Source organism: Schistocerca piceifrons, chromosome 2 (assembly GCF_021461385.2).
Source record: "Schistocerca piceifrons isolate TAMUIC-IGC-003096 chromosome 2, iqSchPice1.1, whole genome shotgun sequence".
Classification (NCBI taxonomy): Eukaryota; Metazoa; Arthropoda; class Insecta; order Orthoptera; family Acrididae; genus Schistocerca; species Schistocerca piceifrons.
In genome coordinates, this window is record NC_060139.1 from 454,163,534 (window position 1) to 454,190,649 (window position 27,116).

General features: G+C 40.7%; 1 protein-coding gene across 1 annotated transcript in view; it reads right to left on the reverse strand.

Annotated features, from left to right (window-relative positions):
* Positions 1–914: 914 nt before the first annotated feature.
* Positions 915–27,116, reverse strand: part of LOC124777560 — a 76,899-nt gene continuing 50,697 nt past the window's right edge. Inside the window, exons 3-4 of the mRNA XM_047253015.1 lie at positions 2,057–2,212; positions 915–1,196 (exon numbers count right to left, since the gene is read on the reverse strand). Of these exons, the coding sequence (XP_047108971.1) occupies positions 984–1,196; positions 2,057–2,212 (369 nt within the window). The 3' untranslated portion in view covers positions 915–983. The remainder of the gene's footprint in view (positions 1,197–2,056; positions 2,213–27,116) is intronic.

Here is a 27,116-nt window from a genome sequence, read left to right on the forward strand (position 1 = left end):
TTGCTATGCTCCTTTGTGAGTCCTGATGAGGGATATTCACATCAGTGACAACTTCCCAATATAATGTACTTACCGCTAAAAAAAGCCTGAAAACAGACTGCTAAAATGGACCTGTGCCAAGGCAAACAGGATTGGCTGAATTTGAGAAACATGACTCTGCCATATAACATCTTCTGAGAGCCACAGCTGCGAAGACATGCAGAAGAACAAACTTAATTTTAACTGTAAAAATGATGAGATCTACAATCGGTTCTTCTTTGTATTGGAAACTCAAGCTATATGGACTGCCTCTCATGACACCACTGCAGAACTAGATATGGTTCATTACAGCACACTAAAACAGCTATATTTGACATCAAATAAAATACTTTTTCACCAAAATTTGGTCTGAGAGCTTATATCCAGGCTCAGGGAGAGAAGCTGACCAGTTCACCACCAGCAATACACAGTAAGTATTTGATATTGCTAGCCACTTGTGCTGGCAAAAGTCAGAAAAAGCACTAAATGATCATCGACTAAAGGTCATGAGACAAGCTCCAACAGACAACACATCAGTTTTGTGAAACAAAAAGAGGTACAACGGGTGTTTATACTAAAGGTAATAAAATGCTCCCTCATTATTTCAACTATTAACAAATTTTAGCTACCACTAATTTTATTTATTAAATACAGTTAAGTGTATAATTTTTCCATTTGCCTGAAAACAAATTGCATCATTTGCTTAAGTGTCATTGGTAACAACTGTTACATCATTGAGTACCATTGAGCCCCATGAATACTTTTGAACAAAAACACTTGCTTTTCTCATACGGAATTTGCCACATTATGAACCCATAAATGATGAAATACAAAAGAGAAGCAATTAGTTCAGTTAGTAGAATTTTAGTAATCTTAATTGAAATGATAATAATAAAACGTGTTAATAATTATAGTTTAATTTTCAGTACAATGTACACTGTGTATCTTTGTTCAGTATAGTAATGTTATTCGTCTTCCTCCTCCTCCTCTTCATCCTCATCCTCCAACTCTTCACACTTTTTTTTCTTTTCAATTGGAAGCTTAATAACATGGATTTTAAGACTTAGTATTTCTTCGGTGCCAATTGTGAGGACTATAACTACTCTCCATTCATCTCCATCAAGTTTCTTTGGGAAAACAGTTTCCATTACAGTGAACTGATTGAGAATAACATCATTCTGAAAATAAAGACAATAATTAAATTCATGACATATAAATAAAAATAGTAATATACACTAAGAAGGACAGCATGTTTCTAGCTCCACCAGTAGCGCCTGCACAACCCAAGTAAGCCAGTCCATCAGGTTACGCAGAAACTTCTGATGCTTAAAACAAATTTGCATGAAGTCCTCAAAACACAGGCTGTATACACATAAAGCCAAGAAACAAGTCAACTTTTGTAGGAAGATGAGTTACTCCAAAAATACTTCTACCATCTTCACCGGCCATCATGCTTTTAATTTACTCTTATGAGGCTACATCAAGAATCATATTTATGCCTCTGAAGTTCATGATCTTCAAGATCCCAGGGATTGGACTGTTGACCAACTTGAGAAATGTTGGAGTAAATAGGCTACAGGCTGAATATAGTCTAGGCATCCTTACGCAACCACATTGCGCATAGAAGTATTACATTTATTGTTGGGAAACAAAGTTGAGACCCCATTGAGTTCTGTGAGTGCCATGTATATTTGTATAATTAGTTTGGATTATAGAGCACAATGAAATTAGAGTATTTTGATCCAGACACCTTATAGATATGTTAAAGATTTATAACTCAGTAATTTCCTTGAAGAAACTTTTTTAGGCTATCAGTAAGTTAGATTAACAGATATGTGCAGACTGACTAAATTAAATTCATATAAATTATCGTGATGCTCTATGGAGATAGAGAACAAAGTGTCATTTAGTGCCACAAAAAATGAAAGGAGGTGGTGCAAATGAAGAAGAGACATTAAAAGAGGACAGGAATACTCCATAATTCAGTAAAAACAGGGATGACTAAGGAGAATGTAATTTGAGAAAAGTCATCATGTACCTTGAGAACAGGACACTCCCTAGTAAAATTGCTGGCACGCCAGATCATTTCCATCTTTGACTTTTGTTGCTCCATATACTCGCACAGTTTCATAGGACCAGTAGGTGCCAATGCATTCCATGAATTGCTTACGAGCTTCTCTGGAGAGATCTCAATCTGAAACACAAGAGTAGCTTTTCAGAAAAACACTCTAGCAGTGGTTTAATTTAAAAAGAAAACATTTTTTTCTGTTGTTATAGCATTTGTTTCACTCTACTGGTGCCATCACATGCCAACCATGGTGTCTAATATGACACACTGCTGCATTTTTAGGTTAACTGCTTTATGCACCCTCATTAATCTATCATTCAGTTTTCTGCTGGTTCACTGGTTTCCATACTTCTGTGTCGTTTTATATGACTACAGCTATGACAGACATAACTTCCAAGCACAATACTGATGTACCTGTCTACGGTCAGACTGCTTGACCTGTCCACAGCTACTCAACTGTATCATTACTGCGAATAAAAACTGAATTTTTCTGCCGTAATTGTATTTTATCATTGTGTTCATGAGTATATATGAACGCTCACCAAATGGCAAAAACATTGAGTCATCAACAGGAATGCACGAAATATAACTTGTTGACTTTCAGCACACACACACACACACACACACACACACACACACACACACACACACACACACACACCTGGCCCTACATTGTGCTGGTTAGACACACGAGCTTGCATTTCAGAAGTGGACTAGGATGGGATGGTGTGGGGTGGGTAGAAGGGGAGAGAGGTGTAAGATGGTTAGTTAGTGGCTTGGAGGTTGGCAGTAGGTTTTCTGGCTAGGAATGTGGACGGGAGGGTTGGAAAATGCACATACTAAGCATGTGAGACACAACCAGATCTGGTGGGGTGCGATACACAGTGAAGTTGACTTGTAGAAATGGATTGGGAAGAGGGGGGGGGGGGGGGTTGCTTGACAGGACAGAGGAAGGAGAAACTGAGAACTGGGAAACTGCTGGTGTGGGGGACAGTGGTCAACAGAGACTGAAGCTAGGAGGGTTACAAGAGCAAAGGATGTGTTGCAAGGATAATCCCACCTGCATAGCTCATAAAAGCTGATGGCCTGAATTGTGAAGCAGCCAGTGAAATTATGCATTTTGTGCTCAGGTGCATATTCTTCTTGGCCACAGTTTGGCAATGGTATTCATTTTGTCTTACTGACATAAAAAGCTGTGTAGTGATTGCCTCAGAGTTGGTGTATGAGACAGTTCATTTCATAGGTGGGCCTGCCTCTGATGGAGTAGGATAAGCCAGTGACAGGACTGGAGTAGGAAGTGCTAGGTGGGTGGACTGGGCAGGTCTTGCACCTGTGTCTTCCACAGAGATATGATTGCTTTGGCAAGCGATTAGGAGTGAGAGTAACATGAGGATGGACCAGAATCTTACGTGGATTGGGTGGGTGACAGAATACCACTTTATGAAGTGTGAGAAGGTTATTGGGTAGGATGTCCCTTGTTTCTGTGCATGATGAGAGATAATCAGAGCCTTGGTGATGGATATGCTTCACTTGTTCCGGCCCAAGGTGATAATGGGTGATGAGGGGGTTGCTCATTTGTACCTGTTTCTTGGAGTGGTGGGAGGATCAGCAGTATGTGAGGACATGGCACAGGGAATCTGTTTATCGATTTGGTTTGGAGAGGGGGGAGGGGTGCTGGTAGTGCCGGTTTCTGAAGGCGCTTATGAGACCTTCAGCAGACTGGAAATGGAGTTCCCATCACTGCAGACACATCATCCATGGGCAGCCAGACTATGTGGGAGCAATTTTTTGGTATGGAAGGGATGACAGCTGTCAAAATGCAAATACTGTTAGTGGCTAGTGGATTTAATATGTACATAGGTGTAGATGGAGCCATGAGAGAGATGGAGGTCAATGTTCAGGAAGGTTGCACATTGGGTTGAGGAGGACCAGGTGAAGCAGATGGGAGAGAAGATGTTGAGGTTGCAGAGGAATGAGAATGGGGTGCCTTGGTCCTGAGCCCAGAGCATGAAGGTATCAGAATGAATCTGGATCAGAAAAGGGTTTTGGAGAGCTAGGAAGGTTTCTTCTAGATAGTCCATAGAAAGGTTAGTGTAGGAAAATGCAATAAGTGTGCCCATGGCCACTCTGTTGATTTGTTTATATACCTTCCCCTCACAGGAGAAGTAGTTATATGATAGGATATAGTTAATAGGGCATATGCAATATGAGGTAGTGGGTTTGGAGTCTGAATGCCACTGGGGGAGGTAGTGGTCGATAGCAGCAAGGCCATGCATATGAAGGATTTCGGTGTGTGAGGAGGTATCATCAACAGTGAAGAGTAGATATCCAGGAGGTAAAGGAATGGGGATGGTGGAGAGTCGGTGGAGGCTGTAGTTAGTGTCTTTGATGTGAGAAGCTAGGTTGCAGACAACGGATTACAGTTGTTGGTGAACAAGATCAGAAATTCTCTCAGTATCAGCACAATAACCAGCAGTGATGGGGCAGTCATGATTGTTGGGTTTTGAGGAGCATGTAAAAGGTGGGTGTGCAGGGTGTCATTAGTGTAAGGAGGGAGATGGACTCAGGGGAGAAGTTCTGTGATAGGCCTAATGATTTCAGTAGGGATTGGTGGTGCTCAAAATTACTTTACTGGAATGAGATCACTGTGACAGAGATTGTTTCTGTAGGGTCTGTCAGTTGATGGAAGTCTTCTGTCAGACTATCACTGCAATTCATCACTGCAGTGGTGGAGCCTTCGCCTGCAGGGAGGAAGGTCAGGATGTGTTTTGATGTGAATGGCTCTCCTGTCTTCTACTGAGAGGTTAATGTTTCTAGGAAGGGACCTGGGAAAGGGTGGTTAGGCCAACTTGGAGCTTAGGAAAACCTGGAATGTGACCAACTGACCAGTTGGGAGGGAAAGGGGGAGAGGGGCAGAAGGTCATGGTTGGGTGGTGGTATGAACCTGGAAAGGTAAGGTTCAATGTTGGGGTTAAGTGGTTAAGTTGGCTTTGGGTAGAGGGGTTGGTAGCAAAGAACTGTTTCCACAGAGAAACACAATTTCAACAGGCTATGCTGTCATCTTCAAGTCTTAAAATATTTTTGTTGTGTAACATGTTCATTTTATGTTGACATCACACACAATATGTCAAGCGGATCAAAACAGCGCATTACAAAAAGTTTTTCATCGCTAAAAAATTTAAAAAAAACATAAAGCACCTTTTATGATGTGCTATTTTTATCCACTTGACATCTTGTGTGTGATGTCAGTGTAAAATAAACATGGTTTACAACAAACGATTTTAAGACCTGAAGATTACATCATAGTCTGTTGAAACCATTTGTCTTAAATTTAAAAACAATACTTTATGTATCTTGGCTGTTGAATGGTTTTGAACAATTAAACAGATCACCAATCAGCTTTCTCAAAATGAGAAAATTCAATGAAACTGGTATCAGTAACCATGATGTGGTTGTAGCAACAATGATTACGAAAGAACAAAGGGCAACTGCAACAAGTTGAAAGATTTGCATGTTCAGCAAAGTAGATGAAGAGGCAGGAGTGATATATGTCAATGGGGACATTAAAACTTCTAGCTCTGGACAGCAGAGGAACTCAGGTTAAGTTTATAAAATAGTTGACCAAACACTGGATACATATTTACCTATCAGAACAGTCTATGATGTGAGGACTCTCCATGGTATTCAGTCTCTGTAAAGAAACTTCTGAAGCAGTGATTACTGCCAATAGTTGTAAATCGCAGCATATATCTTTTCATAGAGAAATGCTAAATAAAATGTGTTTGGCTATCAAAATGGCTAAAACCTTCAATGACAGCTGTAGCAGAATCTTACTAAAGGACCTCTCACAAAACCAAATTCTAGTCATATATAAAGGCAGTCAGTCATCAAAGTTACAGTACCTGTGTTATCTTTGAGGATAACAAAGTAAAAGGAGAAATTCTGAACTCCATTTTCGACTATTCCTTTATAAGGGAGTGAGTATTGCTCCGTTTTGTTTCTCAGACCATGCAAAGATGGAATCACATAGAAATTAGTGTATGTGGCAATGAGAAGCAACTAAAATTGTTATCAGATTCTACGCTGAATTTGCAGCTGGGTTAGCCCCTGTTTTAACTATAATATACTGTAGATTCCTTGAACAAACAAACATGCTCAGTAACTGGAAGAAATCGCAGGTGACACCTGTCTAATAGAAGGGAAGCAGAAGTGATCCATGAAACTACAGTTCAGTGTCCTTGACATCCTTTGGTTGTAGACTCTTAGAACAGATTCTGGGTTCAAACATAATGAGGTACCTTGAACAGAATGGCCTCCCACATGTCAACCAGCATGGACTCTGAAAACATTGGTCAAGTGAAACCCAACTTCAGCTTTTCTCACATGACATACCAAAAGCCATAGATCAATGCAGTCAGGTAAATGCAAATTTCTTTACTTTTGAAAAGCATTTGTCTCAGTACCACACTGATAATTCTTTCAAATGTACAATCATACAGGATATCAAACAAAATTTGTGACTAGATTGATGACTTGTTAGTACGGAGGACACTCTTGGATGGAGAGTCATCAAAAGACGTAGAAGGAACATCAGGCAAGCCCCCAGGGAAATGTCTTGGGGCACTGTTGCTCATTTTGTATGTAAATGACCTGGCTAACTATAGACATAGTAACTTCAGGCTTTTCACAAATGATGCAGTTATCTATAACAAAGAACAGTCTGAAAAAAGCTGCATAGATGATCAAACAATGGAAAGTCCAGAATGGAATAATGACATTATATAAAAGATAGATTACTGTTCAACACATAGAGGAGGTGTTGAGTTGCAGACAGGCGTGATGAAAAATGATGCTAGAAATATTTCAGCATTTGAGCAAAGTCCTCCCCCTGAAGTAGAAAACATTCACACAACATCACCATCACCACACCACCACCACCACCACCACCACCAACAACAACAACAACAACCAACAATAACAACAACTCACACCCCTATGGTCACTGTCTTGGAGTGCTAAGGTCCAACTGTGACTGTGTCTGACATTAGCACCAATCTAGATGGGATGGGTAGTGGGAGTACGGAAGAGGCATGTTGTGGGGAGGGGGAGCGATGTGTGAGAGAACAGGGTAGGGGTTGGGGAAGATACTAGTGCTGCCTGAGGGAGCATGCAGGGACTTCATGGGGACAGGGTATGATGGCTAAATACGGCATAGGGAGGCTGTGCTGGGGGTTGGGAAGGAGAAGGAGAGAAGTAGAAAAGAGGGAATGACAATGTAGGTGCAGTGGTGGGATATAAGTCATTCGCAGTACTGAAGTGGGTGAGAGAAAGGAAGGGGACAGACAGGCAGAGGAGTGAGCCTAATGAAAGTTGAGAACAGGTTATTGGAATGGAGGATATGTTGTAGGGAGATTTCTCACCTGAGCAGTTCAAAAAGCTGGTGTTGTTGGGATGAATCCAGATGGCACAGGCTGTGAAGCATTAATTAAAATAAAGCACATTGTTTAGCATGTTGCAGTGGCTATTCATGTGGACAGACAGCCTGTTAATTGTTACGCCCACACAGAATGCAGCACGGTGATTGCCACTAAGTTGGTAGATCACATGGCTTCTTTCATGGGTGTTCCTGACTTTGATGGGATTGGAGATGCCTGTAACCAGAGTGGAGTAGGTGGTAGTGGAAAGATGTGTGAGACACATGTTGCATCTGGGTCTGTTGCAGGGATATGAGCTATGAGCTGTGAGCAGTGGTGGAGTAGAGACGACACAAAGATGTGTGTAGATTGGGTGGGTGAGACAAGGCACGGGAAACCTGCTTCTGGACAATGCTGGAATGGTAATTTTGATCTCTGAAGGCCTCAGTGAGACCCTTGGCACATTTGGAGAGTGTCTGCTCATCATTACAGATGTGAGGACCACTGGTGGCTAATCTGTATGGAACGGATTTCTTGGTGTTGAGTGGGTGGCTGCCTTAACAAACAGGATTAACAGTAAATGCTGAACATAAACAAGAAATGTTCACAGATTTGTTCATCTCATGACAGAAAATCTCAGAGATACTGAAAAACTTTAATTGGTGGATGCTTGAAGATAGAGGCAAAGTATCCCATTAAAGCATAGTTACAAAGTTTAAAGGACCTGAAACTTCCTGGCAGATTAAAACTGTGTGCTGGACCGAGACTCGAACTCGGGACCTTTGCCTTTCACAGGCAAGTGCTCTACCATCTGAGCTACCCAAGCACGACTCACGCCCCGTCCTCACAGCATTACTTCCACCAGTACCTCGTCTCCTACTTTCCAAACTTCACAGAAGCTCTCCTGCGAAACTTGCAGAATTAGCACTCTTGGAAGAAAGGATATTGCGGAGACATGGCTTAGCCACAGCCTGGGGGATGTTTCGAGAATGAGGTTTTCACCCTGCAGCAGAGTGTGCGCTGATATGAAACTTCCTGGCAGATTAAATAAATAAGTAAATAAAAACAATGTGCATTTCTTTCGGAGTGACTCACTAATTAATTCAGCATTTATTATTCTAATGTGTTTAATTAATACTCTATATCTACATCTGCATCTACGTCTATACTCTGCAAACCATTGTGAGGTGCATGGCAGAGGGTATATAAATGAGGAAATAAAACTTTATGCGTTATTTTATCACATTTTGAAAAACCATTTGTTACTACCTGGTATGGTTTTAAAGGTAGTAAAGTCTTAAGTTGTAAAGAAAAGTCATGGACACACTCTATATCATTCCTATTCATGGATGTCATAGAAACAGTTTTCCTGTTTGTATTCAGATTCAATTAAATCTGTTTCTGCAAGCTGTACTGTTGTAGCCCATCATCAAGATGGCTGCTGCATCTATTGTTTATTGAAGCAACATGCTGTTGCGAGAACAAGATAGAGACAAACATTCACAAGAGGTTGAAGAAGGTGTATGGGAATGAGACAGTTGATCACAGTTCAGTTAGTCATTCGGTTATCAGATTATCTGTTGAAAGTGGACATTCCAATACTTGGAACCTCACGTGCAGCAACAGACTAAGCTCTGCACAGTGTATAGCTCTACACAGTGTATAGCGTGTTCACTATCTCATTTTGGTTAACAACTGCATAATAGTGAACAAACTGTCACTCTGAGTGGCAATAGGAGAAGTGAGAGCTGAATATTGAGACAATTGAAGTGGGTGTTAAGGTGGATTCTGTGAATGTTGATGTATGGTCACGCAGAAACACAAAAGACTTTTGGAACAATGTGAGAATTCTGGAACGACTTCCTTGCAATAACTGTGATGGAAAATGAAACCTTGTTGCATAACTTTGAACTGGAGATGAAAAAACAATAGACAGATTGGCATCATGCAAACTCATCAAAGAAGAAGAAATTCAAAACTGTGTCTTCTGCAGGAAAAGTGATGAATCCTATGTTTACTGATTGAAAAGAACTGTTGCTTGTGGGCATAATTCCACACAGCACCATTATCTGCAATGACGTGTATGTGACAACCCTTAAAAAACTTCATGCTCCAATGTTTTGCATTGGGCAACATCAGCAGAAACATGATGATCTACTGTTGCATGGTAACGCATGGCCATATGTTGGTGAGAGAAGCACCACCGAGATCACAAAGCTTGAATGGAACTAAGAAACACCCACTCTACAGCCCTGGTCTGCCACTGTGAGTTTACCATCTCTTTGGTAAACTGAATCACCCTCATGGAGCGAGATTTGAAAACGACTGCCTTGTGAAGGTTGCTACACAGTGGCTCAAATACGCTGGCCCTGTGCAGGTATACAGACCTTCGTTCTACGGCATCATAAGGTAGTTGAAAGGAGTGGAGTTAATGTAGAAAAATGATATTTTGTCCCTCAAAAATGTATCAACATATCAAAAGTATGGAAAATAAAATGGATGTTTTTTAAAAACAAAATGAACAAATAAATAAGTAAATAAAAACAATGCGCATTTCTTTTGGAGTGACTCACTAATTAATTCAGCATTTATTATTCTAATGTGTTAAATTAATACTCTATATCTACATCTGCATCTACGTCTATACGCTGCAAACCATTGTGAGGTGCATGGCAGAGGGTATGTTCCATTGTACCAGTTATTAGGGCTTCTTTCTGTTTGATTCACATACTCTATTCTCACGATCCCAATGTGAATGATATGTAGGGGATCACAATTTAAAGCCAGTTCTTGAAACTTCATTAATAGATTTTCTCGGGATAGTTTACATATATCTTCAAGAGTCTTCTAGCTCAGTTCCTTCAGTGTCTCTGTGACACTCTCCCATAGATTAAACAAACCTGTGACCATTTGAACCATCTTTCTCTGTATATTTTCAATACTCACTGTTAGTCCTATTTGGTACGAGTCCCACACATTTGAACAATGTTCTAGGATGGGTCCCATGAGAGATTTGTAAGCAATCTCCTTTGTAGACAGATTGCACTTCCCCAGTATTATACCAATAAACTGCAGTCTACCACCTGCTTTACCCACAACTGAGCTTATGTGATCGTTCCATTTCCTATCACTACAGAGTGTTACACACAGGTATTTGTATGAGCTGGCCGATTCCAACAGTGACTCATTGATATTATAGTCATAGGATACTATGTTTCTTCATTTTGTGAAGTGCACTGGGTACTTGTGAACATTTAAAGCAAGTTGGCAATCTTTGCACCACTTTGAAATCTTATCAAGATCTGACTGGATATTTATTCAGCTTCTTTCTGATAGTATTTCATTATAGACAACTGCATCATGTTCAAAAAGCCTGATGTTGCTATTAATATTGTCTGCAAGGTCATCAATATACATCATGAACGGCAAGGGTCCCAACACACTTCACTGGGGTACAACTGAAGTTACTTCTGCATTTGATGATGACTCTCCATCCGAGATAATTACCAAAAAGTCCTCAGTCCAGACACAAATTTCAGTTGATACCCCATATGCTCAAACTTTTGACAATAAGCGTAGATGTGGGTCTGAGTCAAATGCTTTTTGGAAATAAAAAGATACTGCATGTACCTGATTACCTTGATCCAAAGCTTTCAGTATGTCATATTAGAAAAGTGCAAGTTGGGTTTCACATGATCGATGTTTCTGGAATCCATGCTGGTTGGCATTGAGGAACTCATTCTATTCAAGATACCTCATCAGGTTTGAGCTCAGAATATGTTCTAAGGTTCTACAAAAAGTTGATATCGATGGCAGTTTTGTGGATCGTTTGTACTACCCTTATTGTAGGTGGGTGTTACCTGTGCTTTTTTCCAAGAGCTGGGCATGGTTTTTTGTGCAAGGGATTTATGATAGATTATAGTTAGAAGAGGGGCTAATTCAGTATAGAATCTGATACGGATTCCTTCAGACCCTGGAGATTTGTTCAGTTTTAATGATTTCGGGTATTTCTCAACTTACACCAATACTTATTTCATTCATCCTTTCAATAGTACAAGGATTAAATTGGGGCAATTGTCCTGGGTTTTTCTTTGTAAAGGAACATTTGAAAACGGAGTTCAGCATTTCAGCTTTTGTTTACCCTCAATTTCAGTCCACTAACAGCCTTTATGTATGACCAGAATTTCTTTGGGTTCTGTGAAAGATAATTTGACAATATTCTGCTATGGTAGCCATTGCAGGCATCACATATTGCTCTCTTGACAGCCAAAAGCATTTCATTCAGCATCTGCCTACCTATTGCCCCACACTTTTCTTAAAAGTCTCTTTATAGTGACTGTATACCATGGAGGTTCCCTCCCATTACAGACTGTTCTACTGGGTACATATCCATCCAGTGCATTCTTTTAATCCTGAACCACCGTTCCTCTACATGCTCCTGCCCTGTGCTGAAAGTTTCAAGTTCCTCATTGAGATATGCTTCTACTGATTTTTTATCTACTTCACTGAACATTTATATCTTTCTGCTTTGTTTAGTTATCCTTTGTACTTTAGTAATCATTGTTGCCACAACCATGGCATGGTCTTTGGTACCGGTTTTGATGTGGACACCGTGAAAGAGATCAGGTCTATTGTTGCCATTAGATCCAATATATTTCCATCAAGAGTGGGGTTACTAATTATCTGTTCTAGTTAGTTTTCAAAGAAGACATTTAGTACTACTTTACAGGATGTCTTATCATGCTCATCACTATCAAAACTGTAATTTTCCCAGTTAACTGTTTGATGATTAAAGTCTCCACCAATGGTTAAAGTACGATTGGGGAACTTACGTACAAGTGAACTGAGGTTTTCTCTAAAGTTTTTGGTCACACCAGGAAATGAGTCTGGTGACCGATAGAAGGACCTGATTATCATTTTATGCCTACCCCTGATACTGAGTCTTGTCCAAACAGTCTCACATGCAGTTCCAATTTCTATCGCAGTGGATTTGAGTTTCTTGTCTACTGCAACAAATACACTTCCTCCATTTCTCATTTGCCTATCCTTTCAATATAAACTTAAATTTTCTCCAAAAATCTCACTGCTATCAATTTCAGGTTTCAACCAGCTTTCTGTACCTAGTATTATATCAGCTTCACTGTTTTTCATGAGTGCTTCAAACTCTAGCACTTTTTTACGAATGCTTTGTCAGTTTACCATTAGAATTTTAATACTCACACCTACAGAAGGCATTTCTTTCAAACTTACACTGATACTTCTGTGTGTCTTACAGCTGTCGTTATCTGGATTGGATTAATGTGCTACCTGAGTAGCAGCCTCTGATGTGTAGTGCACACCTGACCCTTTAGGGGGGTTCTACAGTTCTCAACCCTATGGCACACTTCTCTAGTCCAGTCACAAGCATCACCTATTCCATCAAAGGCAGGGCTTTGAGTGAAACCAGTCACATGATCTACAAGTTGAGTTGCAATCACTGTGCTGTGTTCTACATGGGCATAACAATTGACAAGCCATCCACCCTCATGAATGGCCACCAGCTAACTGTGGCCAAGAAACAGCTGGACCACCCAGTTACTGAGCATGCTACCCAACACAACATTATTCACTTTAATGAATGCTTCACAGCCTATGCCTTCTGGATCCTTCCTACCAACTCCAGCTTTACTGAATTGCACAGGTGGGAACTTTCCATGCAATATGTCCTATGTTTGCATAACCCTCCTGTCCTCAACATTCATTAGTCGTTGTCCTTCCCTGGTCCCACTTCAGTACCATACAACCCTCTGTTCCACCAACACACCAACAGTCATTTTTCTCCACTCTTCCCCCCCCCCCCCTTTCCCAACCCAACCTCCATTCAACCTCCTGATAGCATCTAGCTGCCAACCTTCGTTAAATCTCCCAACAGCATCTAGCTGCCCTACCCTATCTGCATCTCACCCCTGTATGCTCTCGCAAGCAACACTTTACCGTCCCCACCCACACACTGCTGTCCCCCCTTACCTGCCCCAGCCTCCTCCTTACCCCCACTGCCCAGACTGCCTCTCCCATCATGTGCAGCTGTGCTTGCAGTCTGGCTTTGGCAGCCAGACAGCAGTTGTATGTGTGTGTGTGTGTGTGTTGTGTGTGTGTGTGTGTGTGTGTGTGTGTGTGTGTTTTGTCTAATTCAGAAGAAGACCTTTCAGCAAAAAGCTAGCTTGTTAATAGTCTTTTTGTTGCCTCTGTCTGTGACTGAATATTTCTGTTGTATGGTGAGTAGTAATCTATCCATTTCATAGTATTGACTTAATTAAGTATGCCCATTTATGATTTTTCTTCTGGCAAGTTTTAAGGTTGTCATTTGACCATCATGGTCATGCAAATAATTTATTACAATCTGCACTTTTACTTCAGTGTGACTTGTGGGGTCCAGGAAAACATTATCACTCATGGATTTTCTATGCCTGCATACTCTTGCTGGGAATGAAATCATGGGGAGTAGGCTGAAACTGAACAATAATGATTCCAATTGTTTATGATTGTTATTATTTGAAAGAAAATTAGTGTTAAAACTACCACGTACTATACTCTTACTGTTATTGTAAAAACTTTACAATATTTCCTGCAGGTGTCCTGTAAACTGTTACTATTATGAGTTATTTAGTTTTCAGTTCTAATTTGATAGCACAGAGTTCAAAACGCTGTTCAATACAGTAGTGACGTAAAACTACGACTTATGATCTGAGACTGCATGTCGATAGCCAACATACCTTGTCTTACACTGGTCCTACAGTACCAAGAACCAATTCCATAGATATTTAAATGTATTTCATTAATTTCTGTGATTTATAGGTGATATTAAGGTAAGCAGAGCTACTGAGCAATTGTTTCTTCTATATCAATTGTTGCTTGAAGAGAAAGCAGCAGCTCTTTTTTTATTTAAAAGACTTCTTATATTTTGGTAAGATCTTGTTCAGCTGTACAGATTAGCTATTGCATTGCTTAAAATTACATTTGAGCTTAGCTAAACTATTATCAAAAAGTACAACATTTCTCTGTAATTTTCTCTGTTCTTCATCTTAGAAAAGATCTTCATCAAGATTTAACTATTACTGTTTGCCCATAATGTTTTTGGAATAATCAAAGTGCCATCAGATTAATTAACACATCAGGTTTTAATGAGCGATCTTAACACACAGAGATAGGATATTATTACATTTGTCAACTAATTAAGGAGAAGAAGATTAGGGTTAGTAATACATCAGTCAGCATGCAGGTAACTGACATTGTTACTAAGCGATTACCACCTGCAAAGTTACAGGCAGTGAAGAAACTCTCTGGCATAGTGTCTACTTCATGATCTAAGACATTGTGGGAAAGTGTCAAAAGATTTGTGTAATCAAGGTTGTTACATCTTAAGAGCTTTTAATGTGTGAACTAGTAAGCAGAAAATCTTTGGCTCTTTAGTTGTTGTTGACAAATGGACATCATAACAAGTCACTTGTATCATTTATTGCCAAGATTTTGATGAATGAAAAGCCCTTTTACTTTAAGTGGATTATGATATTCTAATATAAATAAAATGTATGGTACAATAATATTTTTAAAATGAAGATTTGTGTTCTTTCTGTACAACAGAAAAATTCTTGAAAGTAAATCAAATGTATATCTACATCTACATATCTATACTCTGTAAACCACTGTGAAGTGTATGGCAGAGGATATGTCCTACTTGTAATGGGAGACCCTCCTCTAACATTACCTCATTCTATAGAAATAACTGATACCATTTATACTATCAATTCTTGCATAGGTGAACATTCATCAGCTGCCTAACTGAATGAACTTCATATGATTTTGTATACGATGTGTTATGTTTCAGGCTTAAATATGTAAGAAGAAATTAATTTTTTAGTATCCTGTATGTGCAGTTAAAATTACTCTTCTTTTAAAAATATTTGAAATTACGAAATTTCTGGCACATTTAAAATTCATATTATTAACTGTACAATCTAATGCTAATCATTAAATTTATTTCTGGATACATTTTAAAGAAGATATCTTACGCCTCTTGAAGCTTTTGAAAATAATGAACAGACTAAGAGGAATTTTTGATGATGTGTGGGAGGGTAAGATTACACTCTGTACCATTTATTAGGGTTTCTTCCCATTCCATTCACACATGGAGCATGGAAAGAATGCCTCTGTGCATGCTGTAATTATTTTAACCTTGTCCCCATGATCCCTATGTGAGTGATATGTATATGTGTATGTATATCCCTAGAGCCATCATTTGTAGCTGATTCTTGAAACTCTGTTAATAGCCTTTCTTGCAATAGTTTATGTCTATCTTCAAGTGTCTACCAGCCCAATTTCCTCAGTATCTCTGTAACACTCTTCCATGGATCAAACAAACCTGTGACCATTTGTGTTGCCCTTCCTTGTATATGTTCAAGAAGAAGAGGAGGAGGAGGCGGAGGAGGAGGAGGAAGTGGTGGAGGGGGAGATCAGTGTTTAACATCCTGTGAGTAGCAAGGTCATTAGAGATGGAGAACAAGCTCAGATTAGGGAGGGATGGGGAAGGAAAATGGCTGTGCCCTTTCAAAGGAACCATCCTGGAATTTGCCTTAAGCAAGGGAAGTCACGGAAAATCTAAATCAGGATGTGCTAACAACTATGCTTCCTCACTCAGTATATACAGGGTGGTCCATCTGAAGTTTCGGATGAGATTATCTCGAAAACTATACATAGGGTAAAAATAGTGGGTAAGACAAGTTCGTAAGCTCAAAGTAGGACAACAAATGATACTACTCGTGACCCCCAGCCCCTGCCCCATTGGGTGATGCGGGGGTAACTTTTAAATCTTAAATGGAAACCCACATTTTTCATTGCAGATTCGGATTCTCCATAAATAAAGTAATCAAGTTTTCTCTGAAACATTTTTTAAACCATTGATGGATGATGCTGAAATCAAGAAAAATTGAAAATGGAGCTAAGCATTTTATCTTTTACTTTGATATCCTAAATTTCGGTTCCTGTCTCATCTGCTATGGACTGGACATTAATTTTTGTGCCACTAACAGCCTTTATACATGACCAGAATTTCTTTGGGTTTTTTGAAAGATCATTTAACAATATTCTGCTACTGTAGTCATTGAAGGCTTCACGCATTGCTCTGTTGATAACCAAATGCATTTTATTCAGTATCTCTCTGTGGTCCAACACTTTGTTTTATATCTGCATGCAGTAGTCTCTACATCTACATCTACATTGATACTCCGCAAGCCACCCAACGGTGTGTGGCGGAGGGCACTTTACATGCCACTGTCATTACCTCCCTTTCCTGTTCCAGTCGCGTATGGTTCGCGGGAAGAACGACTGTCTGAAAGCCTCCGTGCGCGCTCTAATCTCTCTAATTTTACATTCGTGATCTCCTCGGAAGGTATAAGTAGGGGGAAGCAATATATTCGTTACCTCATCCAGAAACGCACCCTCTCGAAACCTGGCGAGTAAGCTACACCGCGATGCAGAGCGCCTCTCTTGCAGAGTCTGCCACTTGAGTTTATTAAACATCTCCGTAACGCTATCACGGTTACCAAATAACCCTGTGACGAAACGCGCCGCTCTTCTTTGGATCTTCTCTATCTCCTCCGTCAGACCGATCTGGTACGGATCCCACACTGATGAGCAATACTCAAGTATAGGTCGAACGAGTGTTTTGTAAGCCACCTCCTTTGTTGATGGACTACATTTTCTAAGCACTCTCCCAATGAATCTCAACCTGGCACCCGCCTTACCAACAATTAATTTTATATGATCATTCCACTTCAAATCGTTCCGCACGCATACTCCCAGATATTTTACAGAAGTAACTGCTACCAGTGTTTGTTCCGCTATCATATAATCATACAATAAAGGATCCTTCTTTCTGTGTATTCGCAATACATTACATTTGTCTATGTTAAGGGTCAGTTGCCACTCCCTGCACCAAGTGCCTATCCGCTGCAGATCTTCCTGCATTTCGCTACAATTTTCTAATGCTGCAACTTCTCTGTATACTACAGCATCATCCGCGAAAAGCCGCATGGAACTTCCGACACTATCTACTAGGTCATTTATATATATTGTGAAAAGCAATGGTCCCATAACACTCCCCTGTGGCACGCCAGATGTTACTTTAACGTCTGTAGACGTCTCTCCATTGATAACAACATGCTGTGTTCTGTTTGCTAAAAACTCTTCAATCCAGCCACACAGCTGGTCTGATATTCCGTAGGCTCTTACTTTGTTTATCAGGCGACAGTGCGGAACTGTATCGAACGCCTTCCGGAAGTCAAGAAAAATAGCATCTACCTGGGAGCCTGTATCTAATATTTTCTGGGTCTCATGAACAAATAAAGCGAGTTGGGTCTCACACGATCGCTGTTTCCGGAATCCATGTTGATTCCTACATAGTAGATTCTGGGTTTCCAGAAATGACATGATACGCGAGCAAAAAACATGTTCTAAAATTCTACAAGAGATCGACGTCAGAGATATAGGTCTATAGTTTTGCGCATCTGCTCGACGACCCTTCTTGAAGACTGGGACTACCTGTGCTCTTTTCCAATCATTTGGAACCCTCCGTTCCTCTAGAGACTTGCGGTACACGGCTGTTAGAAGGGGGGCAAGTTCTTTCGCGTACTCTGTGTAGAATCGAATTGGTATCCCATCAGGTCCAGTGGACTTTCCTCTATTGAGTGATTCCAGTTGCTTTTCTATTCCTTGGACACTTATTTCGATGTCAGCCATTTTTTCGTTTGTGCGAGGATTTAGAGAAGGAACTGCAGTGCGGTCTTCCTCTGTGAAACAGCTTTGGAAAAAGGTGTTTAGTATTTCATCTTTACGCGTGTCATCCTCTGTTTCAATGCCATCATCATCCCGTAGTGTCTGGCTATGCTGTTTCGAGCCACTTACTGATTTAACGTAAGACCAGAACTTCCTAGGATTTTCTGTCAAGTCGGTACATAGAATTTTACTTTTGAATTCAATGAACGCTTCACGCATAGCCCTCCTTACGCTAACTTTGACATCGTTTAGCTTCTGTTTGTCTGAGAGGTTTTGGCTGTGTTTAAACTTGGAGTGGAGCTCTCTTTGCTTTTGCAGTAGTTTCCTAACTTTGTTGTTGTACCACGGTGGGTTTTTCCCGTCCCTCACAGTCTCTGTTTCTTTAGACGATTCTTTACTGTGCCTGTATACCATGGAGGGTCCCTCTCATTATGAACTTTTCTACTGAGTACATATCTATACAGTACATGGTGAACTATTCTTTTAAACATGAGCCATAGTTCCTCTGCATGTTCCAGTCCTGTGCTGAAAGTTTCAAGTTTCTTGTTTATATAAGGCACTACTGATATTTTTATCTAGTTTACTGAACATATACATCTTTCTGCTTTTTCTTTTCTTTTCTTTTCTTTTTTCTAAGTTGTCCTCTGCAGTTTGATAATCATTGTTGCCACAACTGTGTGATGGTCAGTGATACCAGTTTTGACGTGAACATCCCCAAAGAGATTAGGTCTGTTTGTTGCATTAGATCAAATATATTTCTCATGAGTGGGGTTTCAAACTATCCATTCCAAGTAGTTTGCAGAGAAGGCATTTAGAAATATTTCACAGATAACTTAATACACTGACCACTAACAAAACTGTCTTATGATAGATTTCAACTGGAGGCTCTCCATCATGCCCTGTTCTGATCAAGCATCTTTTTCGTCTGTTCGTATGTTCATCCTCTTCTAATGTTATCCATAATTCCTAGCATTCTATTACAAAACAGTAAACAGCTAAATATACCCATACAAACAGCAGACATCTGTGCAGCTTCTGTTTAACTGATACATTCTACATTATAATGTGTGTTGTATGTGTTATTTGTGGCCATGTAACAATTTTCAAATCTCATCTGCTGTAAATATATTCATAGTTTTCAAAATGAAATTTCACTTTGCAGTGTAGCGTGCACTGATATGAAACTCCCTGGTACATTAAACCTGTGTGCAAAACTGGGACTTGAACCTGGGACCTTTGCCTTTCACAGGAAAGTGCTCTACCAAGTTAGGTATCCAAGCATGACTCATGGCCCATCCTCATAGTTTTAGTGCATCATTTCATACCTTGCAAACTTCAGAGATATTCTGCCACATAATTTGCAAGACTAGCACTCCTGGAAGAAAGGATACTGTGGAGACACGGTTTAGCCACAGCATTGGGGATTGTTTCTGGAATGAATTTACACTCTGTAGCAGGCTGTACACTGATATGAAACTTCCTGGCAGATTAAAACTGTGTGCCAGACTTGTACTCAAACACAGGACCTTATGACTGACCTTATGACTCAAGACCCATCCTCATAGCTCCGCCAGGTGAGGTAGGACACTTGTCTGTGAAAGACAAAGGTTCCGAATTGGAGATCTGGTTCAGCAAACACTTTTAATTTGCAGGGAAGTTTCACATTCATAGTTGATAGCCATCTTATCATGTCCTGCTTTATCTCTTCATCTGATATGCAGAATTGCTGGGGAGCTTTCTTACTCAATCACTGAGCAGTCTCACTTCCTAAATTCTTTTCCTTCTTTTGTCTTCTGTGCTCTGATAGTTACAAGCATTAGTTGCAGTACACTGTTCTGCTACTATATTCCCAAACACTTCAGTAAATTGTGTCTCACATAATGGTCCAATCTGTGACCACATTTTCTTGCCCACCTGGCCCTGACATGTTATACTTATGTGGCGGTTATCGACTGTAAGAGTCGACCGCCTCATCTTTGAGAATGAACTTCTTTGAAAACTGTTGATCGCAGTGTGTACCGAACTCTGTATTCGAGTGGATGTGTTTGTACTGACATGATCAAAATAAGGTTAATTCATTATAAACAAGTGAATACTTAATGTTGGGTTCAATATTACCATACGTAACATCTTGATCCCCACACTGGTGACCCCGATGCTCACGAACGCCGCTTATGATGCCAGAAATGTGAACTGAAACATCGCCGTGGACAAACAATGCAGCAACGTTTTGTCGGATTTCTATGTCCATCGATTTCGCATTGCGCCGCATCTGGATCCAGTGTACAGGAAGTGTAATTAGTGTGTAAATTCCCGACTCTTGTGTGAATTGTGCTTTTTGGTAACTTTCGTCACCTTCTCACATATCGAAAATGCGACTAAGGCGCACATGTAATCCGTCAAAACCCGCTCAATGCGTTGGTAATTTCACTTCCAGACAGTCCAGTGCTCCTTCGCTGATTAATTTGGACAATTTTGACTAGCTTTTGTGTAATGAATTAACTTTGTGCAGTGCTTCATTACCGGACAATCATGCCAAACAATGGACTGCAACAAACGGGGACTATGTTGCAAATCCCAGTTTGTACGAACTCCGAACTACGGCTAAATCGCATGCCTGGTCGAATTCACAAACGCTCGTCATGGCTACCGTGTCTTCTGCGCCATGTGCAAATTCATTCAACCTGGTTTCTGCACAGTCCGTCTTCCAGAGTTCGAATGATCACGCCAACTTTTCTGCCGCTTCTCCACACTTGCCCTCATTTGCAGCATTCAACTACCAACATTTGTCTCGGACCAACTTCCAATGTGGTTCATGGCTGCAGAGTATATATTCACCTCTTATGGCATCACTGACGAAAGTGAAAAATTCCTCGTACTCTTCAGGCACCTAAAGGACTATCATTATGTAACTACGGACATTATCTGCGACAATTTGAGTGACCAGTACACCAGAGCGAAAGCTGCTTTAATTCAACGCCTGTCACCAACATCACAGGTACAATTTCATCAAGGGCATCCTACCAATCAATGACAATGCACCAATTACATTGACGACAATGCCGACTGTTTCTCAGTGCAACACTGGACGTGCCATGCCTCCCTCTGCGCAGCACCCGAGCCACACCGACTCTGCTCGACTGCTACCGACAGCGACATCACTGCCGCTGCCTGCAGGCCCACTGACCTCGACCCAGTCAAAACAAACAGCTGCGTGACATGCAATCCTGCCACGGCTACCACACCCGCATCTTGTCAACAACTCGCCGACACTATACACACTTACCGCCTGGCCGTTCACTACTCGAGCGTGCCCGCAACTTGTTCACCCACCCTAGAAGATGATTTCAGCTGCATCAATGCTTCATACAGCAGTGAACATGTTCTCACTGCGCTGCCACCGAGTACTGAATTTCACATTCGTGATCGCACAAACGATCTGTTCTACTTGAACTGTTACATCAATACCGTGCCGCCGAACTTGTCTTGTACGCCAGGTTACCCGTTGATAGAGACAGATTCTGATTTCGACCACATCTTACTCAGTGATACACAGCAGACTACATCATGACATACATTTTTGCCTGAACAACTGCGACAGCTACGTGAGCAAATTGCGACATACAACTTGTTGGCACAAGATCAGTTACACATGCTGCAGCCGACACCGACCGAGCACGACATGCAATGAGATGCACCCGTCATTGTTCCGCCTCCGACTGCTGACGATCCTTTGCCATTACTACCAGCTACAACTAATACCCTGACGATTACGCTACATGGATCTATGTCCCAGAAGTCACAACTGTCATCATCACGCTGCCTCAAGTGGAAATTCTACGTTACTGATGTGATACAAGCAACTTATTTACGCCACTGCCACCTTTCCTTGGTAGTTCCAGACACTTCATTTCTGTGCCACAGCATAACCAGCTGCATTCCAGTGCCGCTTGCTTTTCGCCCTCTTCACTTCCTTCACAATGTATGACCAACACATCTGCCATTTCTGCTTCGACGGGGGACCATCTTTCCGCTCCGACACACGACCGTGCAGCAGTTTTGCGTGAGCAGCTTGCAGCCTTACGACTCGACTGCAGCGCTGACAGTGACAGCACACATGAAGCTCCAGTTCCATCGAACTGTGTCACCTCTCCGCAGCAGAACAGTTGTTCATCTGTCGATTTGACTTCTTCACGTTCACATTACGTCTCATCATGTTCCTGCTCCAACTATGGTTTCGCCGACCACGTCCGCCTTCCACCACCTCTCGCTGTGACCATGCCTCATGCACAGGGCTCACGGCCACGTCCCCCAACCTTCAATCATGGCTGTTTCACACATCAAAACACTGGCACTGTCAACTCCGTAGGAACATCCTGCCATCTACCGCTGTAACACACTCACCGTCCACGGACTCTGAGGTGACGCTTCCATCTACACCGAAGTCATCTGTTGCCAAGGTCAGTCATGTGCAGCTTGCTGTTTCCTCCCCTGCTGCGACATTAAGTGCCTCTATAACTCTGTCATTACCGAGAGTGTTGCTCATCCGGCATCTCTTACGCAACCTGTTAAGCCACAGTATGCTTGCTCTTTTATGTCATACAGCCAATAACAAACTGTTACCGGACACATTGCACTTACTGCGGCACTCACCAGCAAATACTTTGGCAATACATTGCATCGCATCTTCGATGCACTCCGCGCCTTTGATCGGATCAAAACCCCGCTGCTCCGCACGGCCTCGGCACGACGATGTTCTCCCCACCGACACGCCGCCACCTTCTGCTTCCATCGTGCCATCAGCAGTATAGCACAGTCAACCTGTGGACACCTTCCATGCCTCCTTCCTTCCACTGGTCACGCCTACCAAGACATCGAGAAACAGCCCGATCGCACCTCGCACTAGCGCCTGTCATGACACGATCGGTCACGCGCACCTGTGTCATCATCCGTCCGGGTGCACACACGCCTCTCATCATCCTTACCGTGCTCTGCACTACCGATGGGGGCTCTGTGGCAGTTATTGACTGCAAGAGACGACCGCCTCATCTTTAAGAATGAACTTCTTTGAAAACTGTTGATCGCAGTGTGTTCCAAACTCTGTATTCGAGCAGGTGTGTTTGTACCGACATGATCAAAATAAAGTTAATTCATTATAAATGAGTGAATACTTAATGTTGGGTTCAATGTTACTGTATGTAACATCTCGATCCCCACACTTACAACACATTACTGACAGTCTGCATAACTCTGCTGTCAGACTGTTTTTCTACACAATGGTCTTAAGGGACTGCTTTTGAATCACCCGTTTACCTTATATGTATGTTTATAAGATAATTATTGTTTAACATTAGAACAATGAATCTTTTATTAGTATCTTTTAAAAAGTAGAGTACAAAATATGTTATTATCCTCTATATCTGTTAAAGGAAGAAATTACTCATCAAAAGTCTCCAGCCATCTATTGTTGTTTGTACCAAAGACATCAAAAAATAACTATTAATATGTACAGCCTTGTTTTACAACTGTTATACTGTTTCATATGTGATGGAGGTTTTTCACTAACTGAAGAGTAGGATACTTTCAAAGTGGACATCTGCTAATTTTGTGTAAGCTGCATCTGAGTCATACAGTCAGCCATAATGATGTGGGTCCATCACATACAAATTTCACACTTATCAAGTCTGTAGTTAAGGCAATCACAAGAATGACATGCTAGTTCATTGCCTACACCAATCTGTCCTATGTAGAGAATTTTTCCGAGACCTGAACTAGATTGCAATATCTGCTTTTAATAATTAATTATTAAGGTGTTATATGTAGATACAGTCTTTAGATATTAGTGACTGGAAAAGGGATAATTGTGATGCATATAGGAAATCAGTTTAATAAGTCATGGATGCAAAATACTATGTGAATTCTTTACAGACGAATGGAAAAACTGGCAGAAGCCAGCCTCGGGGAAGATCAGTTTGGATTCCATAGAAATATTGGAACACGTGAGGCAATACTGACCCTACGACTTATCTTAGAAGCTAGATTAAGGAAAGGCAAACCTACATTTCTAGCATTTGTAGACCTAGAGAAAGCTTTTGACAATGTTGACTGGAATACTCTTTTCCAAATTCTGAAGGTGGCAGGGGTAAAATACAGGGAGCGAAAGGCTATTTACAATTTGTACAGAAACCAGATGGCAGTTATAACAGTTGAGGGACATGAAAGGGAAGCAGTGGTTGGGAAAGGAGTCAGACAGGGTTGTAGCCTCTCCCAGATGTTATTCGATCTGTATATTGAGCAACCAGTGAAGGAAACAAAAGAAAAATTCGGAGTAGGTATTAAAATCCATGGAGAAGAAATAAAAACTTTGAGGTTCGCCAATGACGTTGTAATTCTGTCAGAGACAACAAAGGACTTGGAAGAGCAGTTGAACAGAATGGATAGTGTCTTGAAAGGAGGATATAAGATGAACATCAACAAAAGCAAAACGAGGACAATGGAATGTAGTCTAATTAAATCGCGTGATGCTGTGAGAATTAGATTAGGAAATGAGACACTTAAAGTAGTAAAGGAGTTTTGCTGTTTGGGGAGCAAAATAACTGATGATGGTTGAAGTAGAGAGGATATAAAATGTAAACTGGCAATGGCAAGGAAAGCTTTTCTGAAGAAGAGAAATTTCTTAACATCGAGTATAGATTTAAGTGTCAGGAAGTCATTTCTGAAAGTATTTGTATGGAGCGTAGCCATGTATGGAAGTGAAACATGGACAATAACTAGTTTGGACAAGAAGAGAATAGAAGTTTTTGAAATGTGGTGCTACAGAAGAATGCTGAAGATTAGATGGGTAGATCATATAACTAATGAGGAGGTATTGAATAGGATTGGGGAGAAGAGGAGTTTGTGGCACAACTTGACTAGAAGAAGGGATCGGTTGGTAGGACATGTTTTAAGGCATCAAGGGATCACCAATTTAGTATTGGAGGGAAGTGTGGGGGGTAAAAATCGTAGAGGGAGACCAAGAGATGAATACACTAAACAGATTCAGAAGGACATAGGTTGCAGTAGGTACTGAGAGATGAAGAAGCTTGCACAGGATAGAGTAGCATGGAGAGCTGCATCAAACCAGTCTCAGGACTGAAGACCACAACAACAACATAGGAAACTATGTGTCAGTGATATTTTTTGCAATAAGGTCAGGTTTTGTGCAATCTGAGAGTACTTAGGTGAGGACTAAAGGAACTTTTACATGTTATGGTGAAGACTAGATCATATTCTAAAATGCAGAGGGAGCGAGAAGCTGAAATGGTGAGGAGCCCAACTTAGAGTAAGCAGTAGGGATGAGACAAGGAGAGGGCAGTGATCCTTTGGCAGAATTATGGAAGCAGATGAAACTTTTAATGGCTACAGTGACAAAATTAGCTATGGAACAGTCAAATATGTCAGCTACACAGGCAAATATTTTTACAACTGTGACAAATTTGGGCACTGGGCAGGCAAACATTTCAACAACTTGACAAATTTAGCCACAGAGCAGGCAAACATGGTAGTAACAGTGAACAACATAGTTAAGGAGCAAATGGGCATGGTGAATTTATCAACCGCAGTGGATAATTTAGTATCAGAACAAGCAGAGTTGTCTACCAAAGTGAAGAATTTGTCAGAAAACGTAGATGGGCTGCCTATGAAGGAAGATTTTACCAAAGTATTACATGAAATTAGTACTCTGACGGATGAACAAGCAGAAATGAAGAGGGAGGTAACAAGCTTAGAGCAAACTTAATAACAGTTTCTGATAGAGATGAACAGGATAAAAAAGGAATTTGAAACCATATAGGGAAGACAACAGATGATGGACGCAGAAGTGCAGAAACTTTCCTTAATGTCAAAGAAGATAGCTTCAAGATGTGAAGGGCTAATGGAATAAAAGTTCCAAGCAGAAAACAATAAATTTAATCAACTGTTAGAAGACTGGGTGTCGAACAAGGAGCATCAAGTTTTACTTTGAATGGATAAAGGAATCAAAGAAGCTATGGAGAATGTAGTACATGAAGGTTTACCCACATCTAGTTAAATGGATCAGGAACTGGAGGAAGTGCTTGACCAATTATGGACAGAATTTGATAAATGGAAAAGAGAAGTTACATAAAATGTACAAACATGTCCACATGGTTTGAGGGAAATGCAATGGGCGATTAGGGAAGGTAGGAATGAAATTAACCCAGAATGGGGACCGCAATCCCCTAGCCACAGATCTGTATGTGACTTGCAGGTGTGGAGCAGTACCCATGCATAAGCTCAAATGAACATACTTTTGGAAGTATGTCACCATCTAATGATTATGGAAAATTGATCTTAGAGTAAGATATGCTGAAACACAGGCAATTTCAGATATTTTTCCCTGACAAAAGGACATTGAATCCAGTGGTATTTATTAGGAGATTTATTGGAGTGTTACTACGAGCATATTCAGACTGACAAAAGATTGAAGAAGTAGCAGGATACATCCAAGGAGATGGAAGTTTATGTGTAATGGATGTGGTAGATAAGTGCAGAACATATGAAGAATTTCTAGACTTGGGGACTAATTCAAATGAAGTTTAAGTTGTAGGATTAGTGAATTTCATTAATTTGACTTTCTTTAGTAGTAGAAATTGGTAGTGCTATTAAATAGTGTAATGATTTCTTTTTCACTTGTTAACCGTGGCCTAACCACTGCTAGTTCAGTTATAATTATGTATGTAGAATTTACATGTTTCCTTTTCAGAAATTAATTTTCAGCTATATTATATATGTATAATGCTTAAGACAAT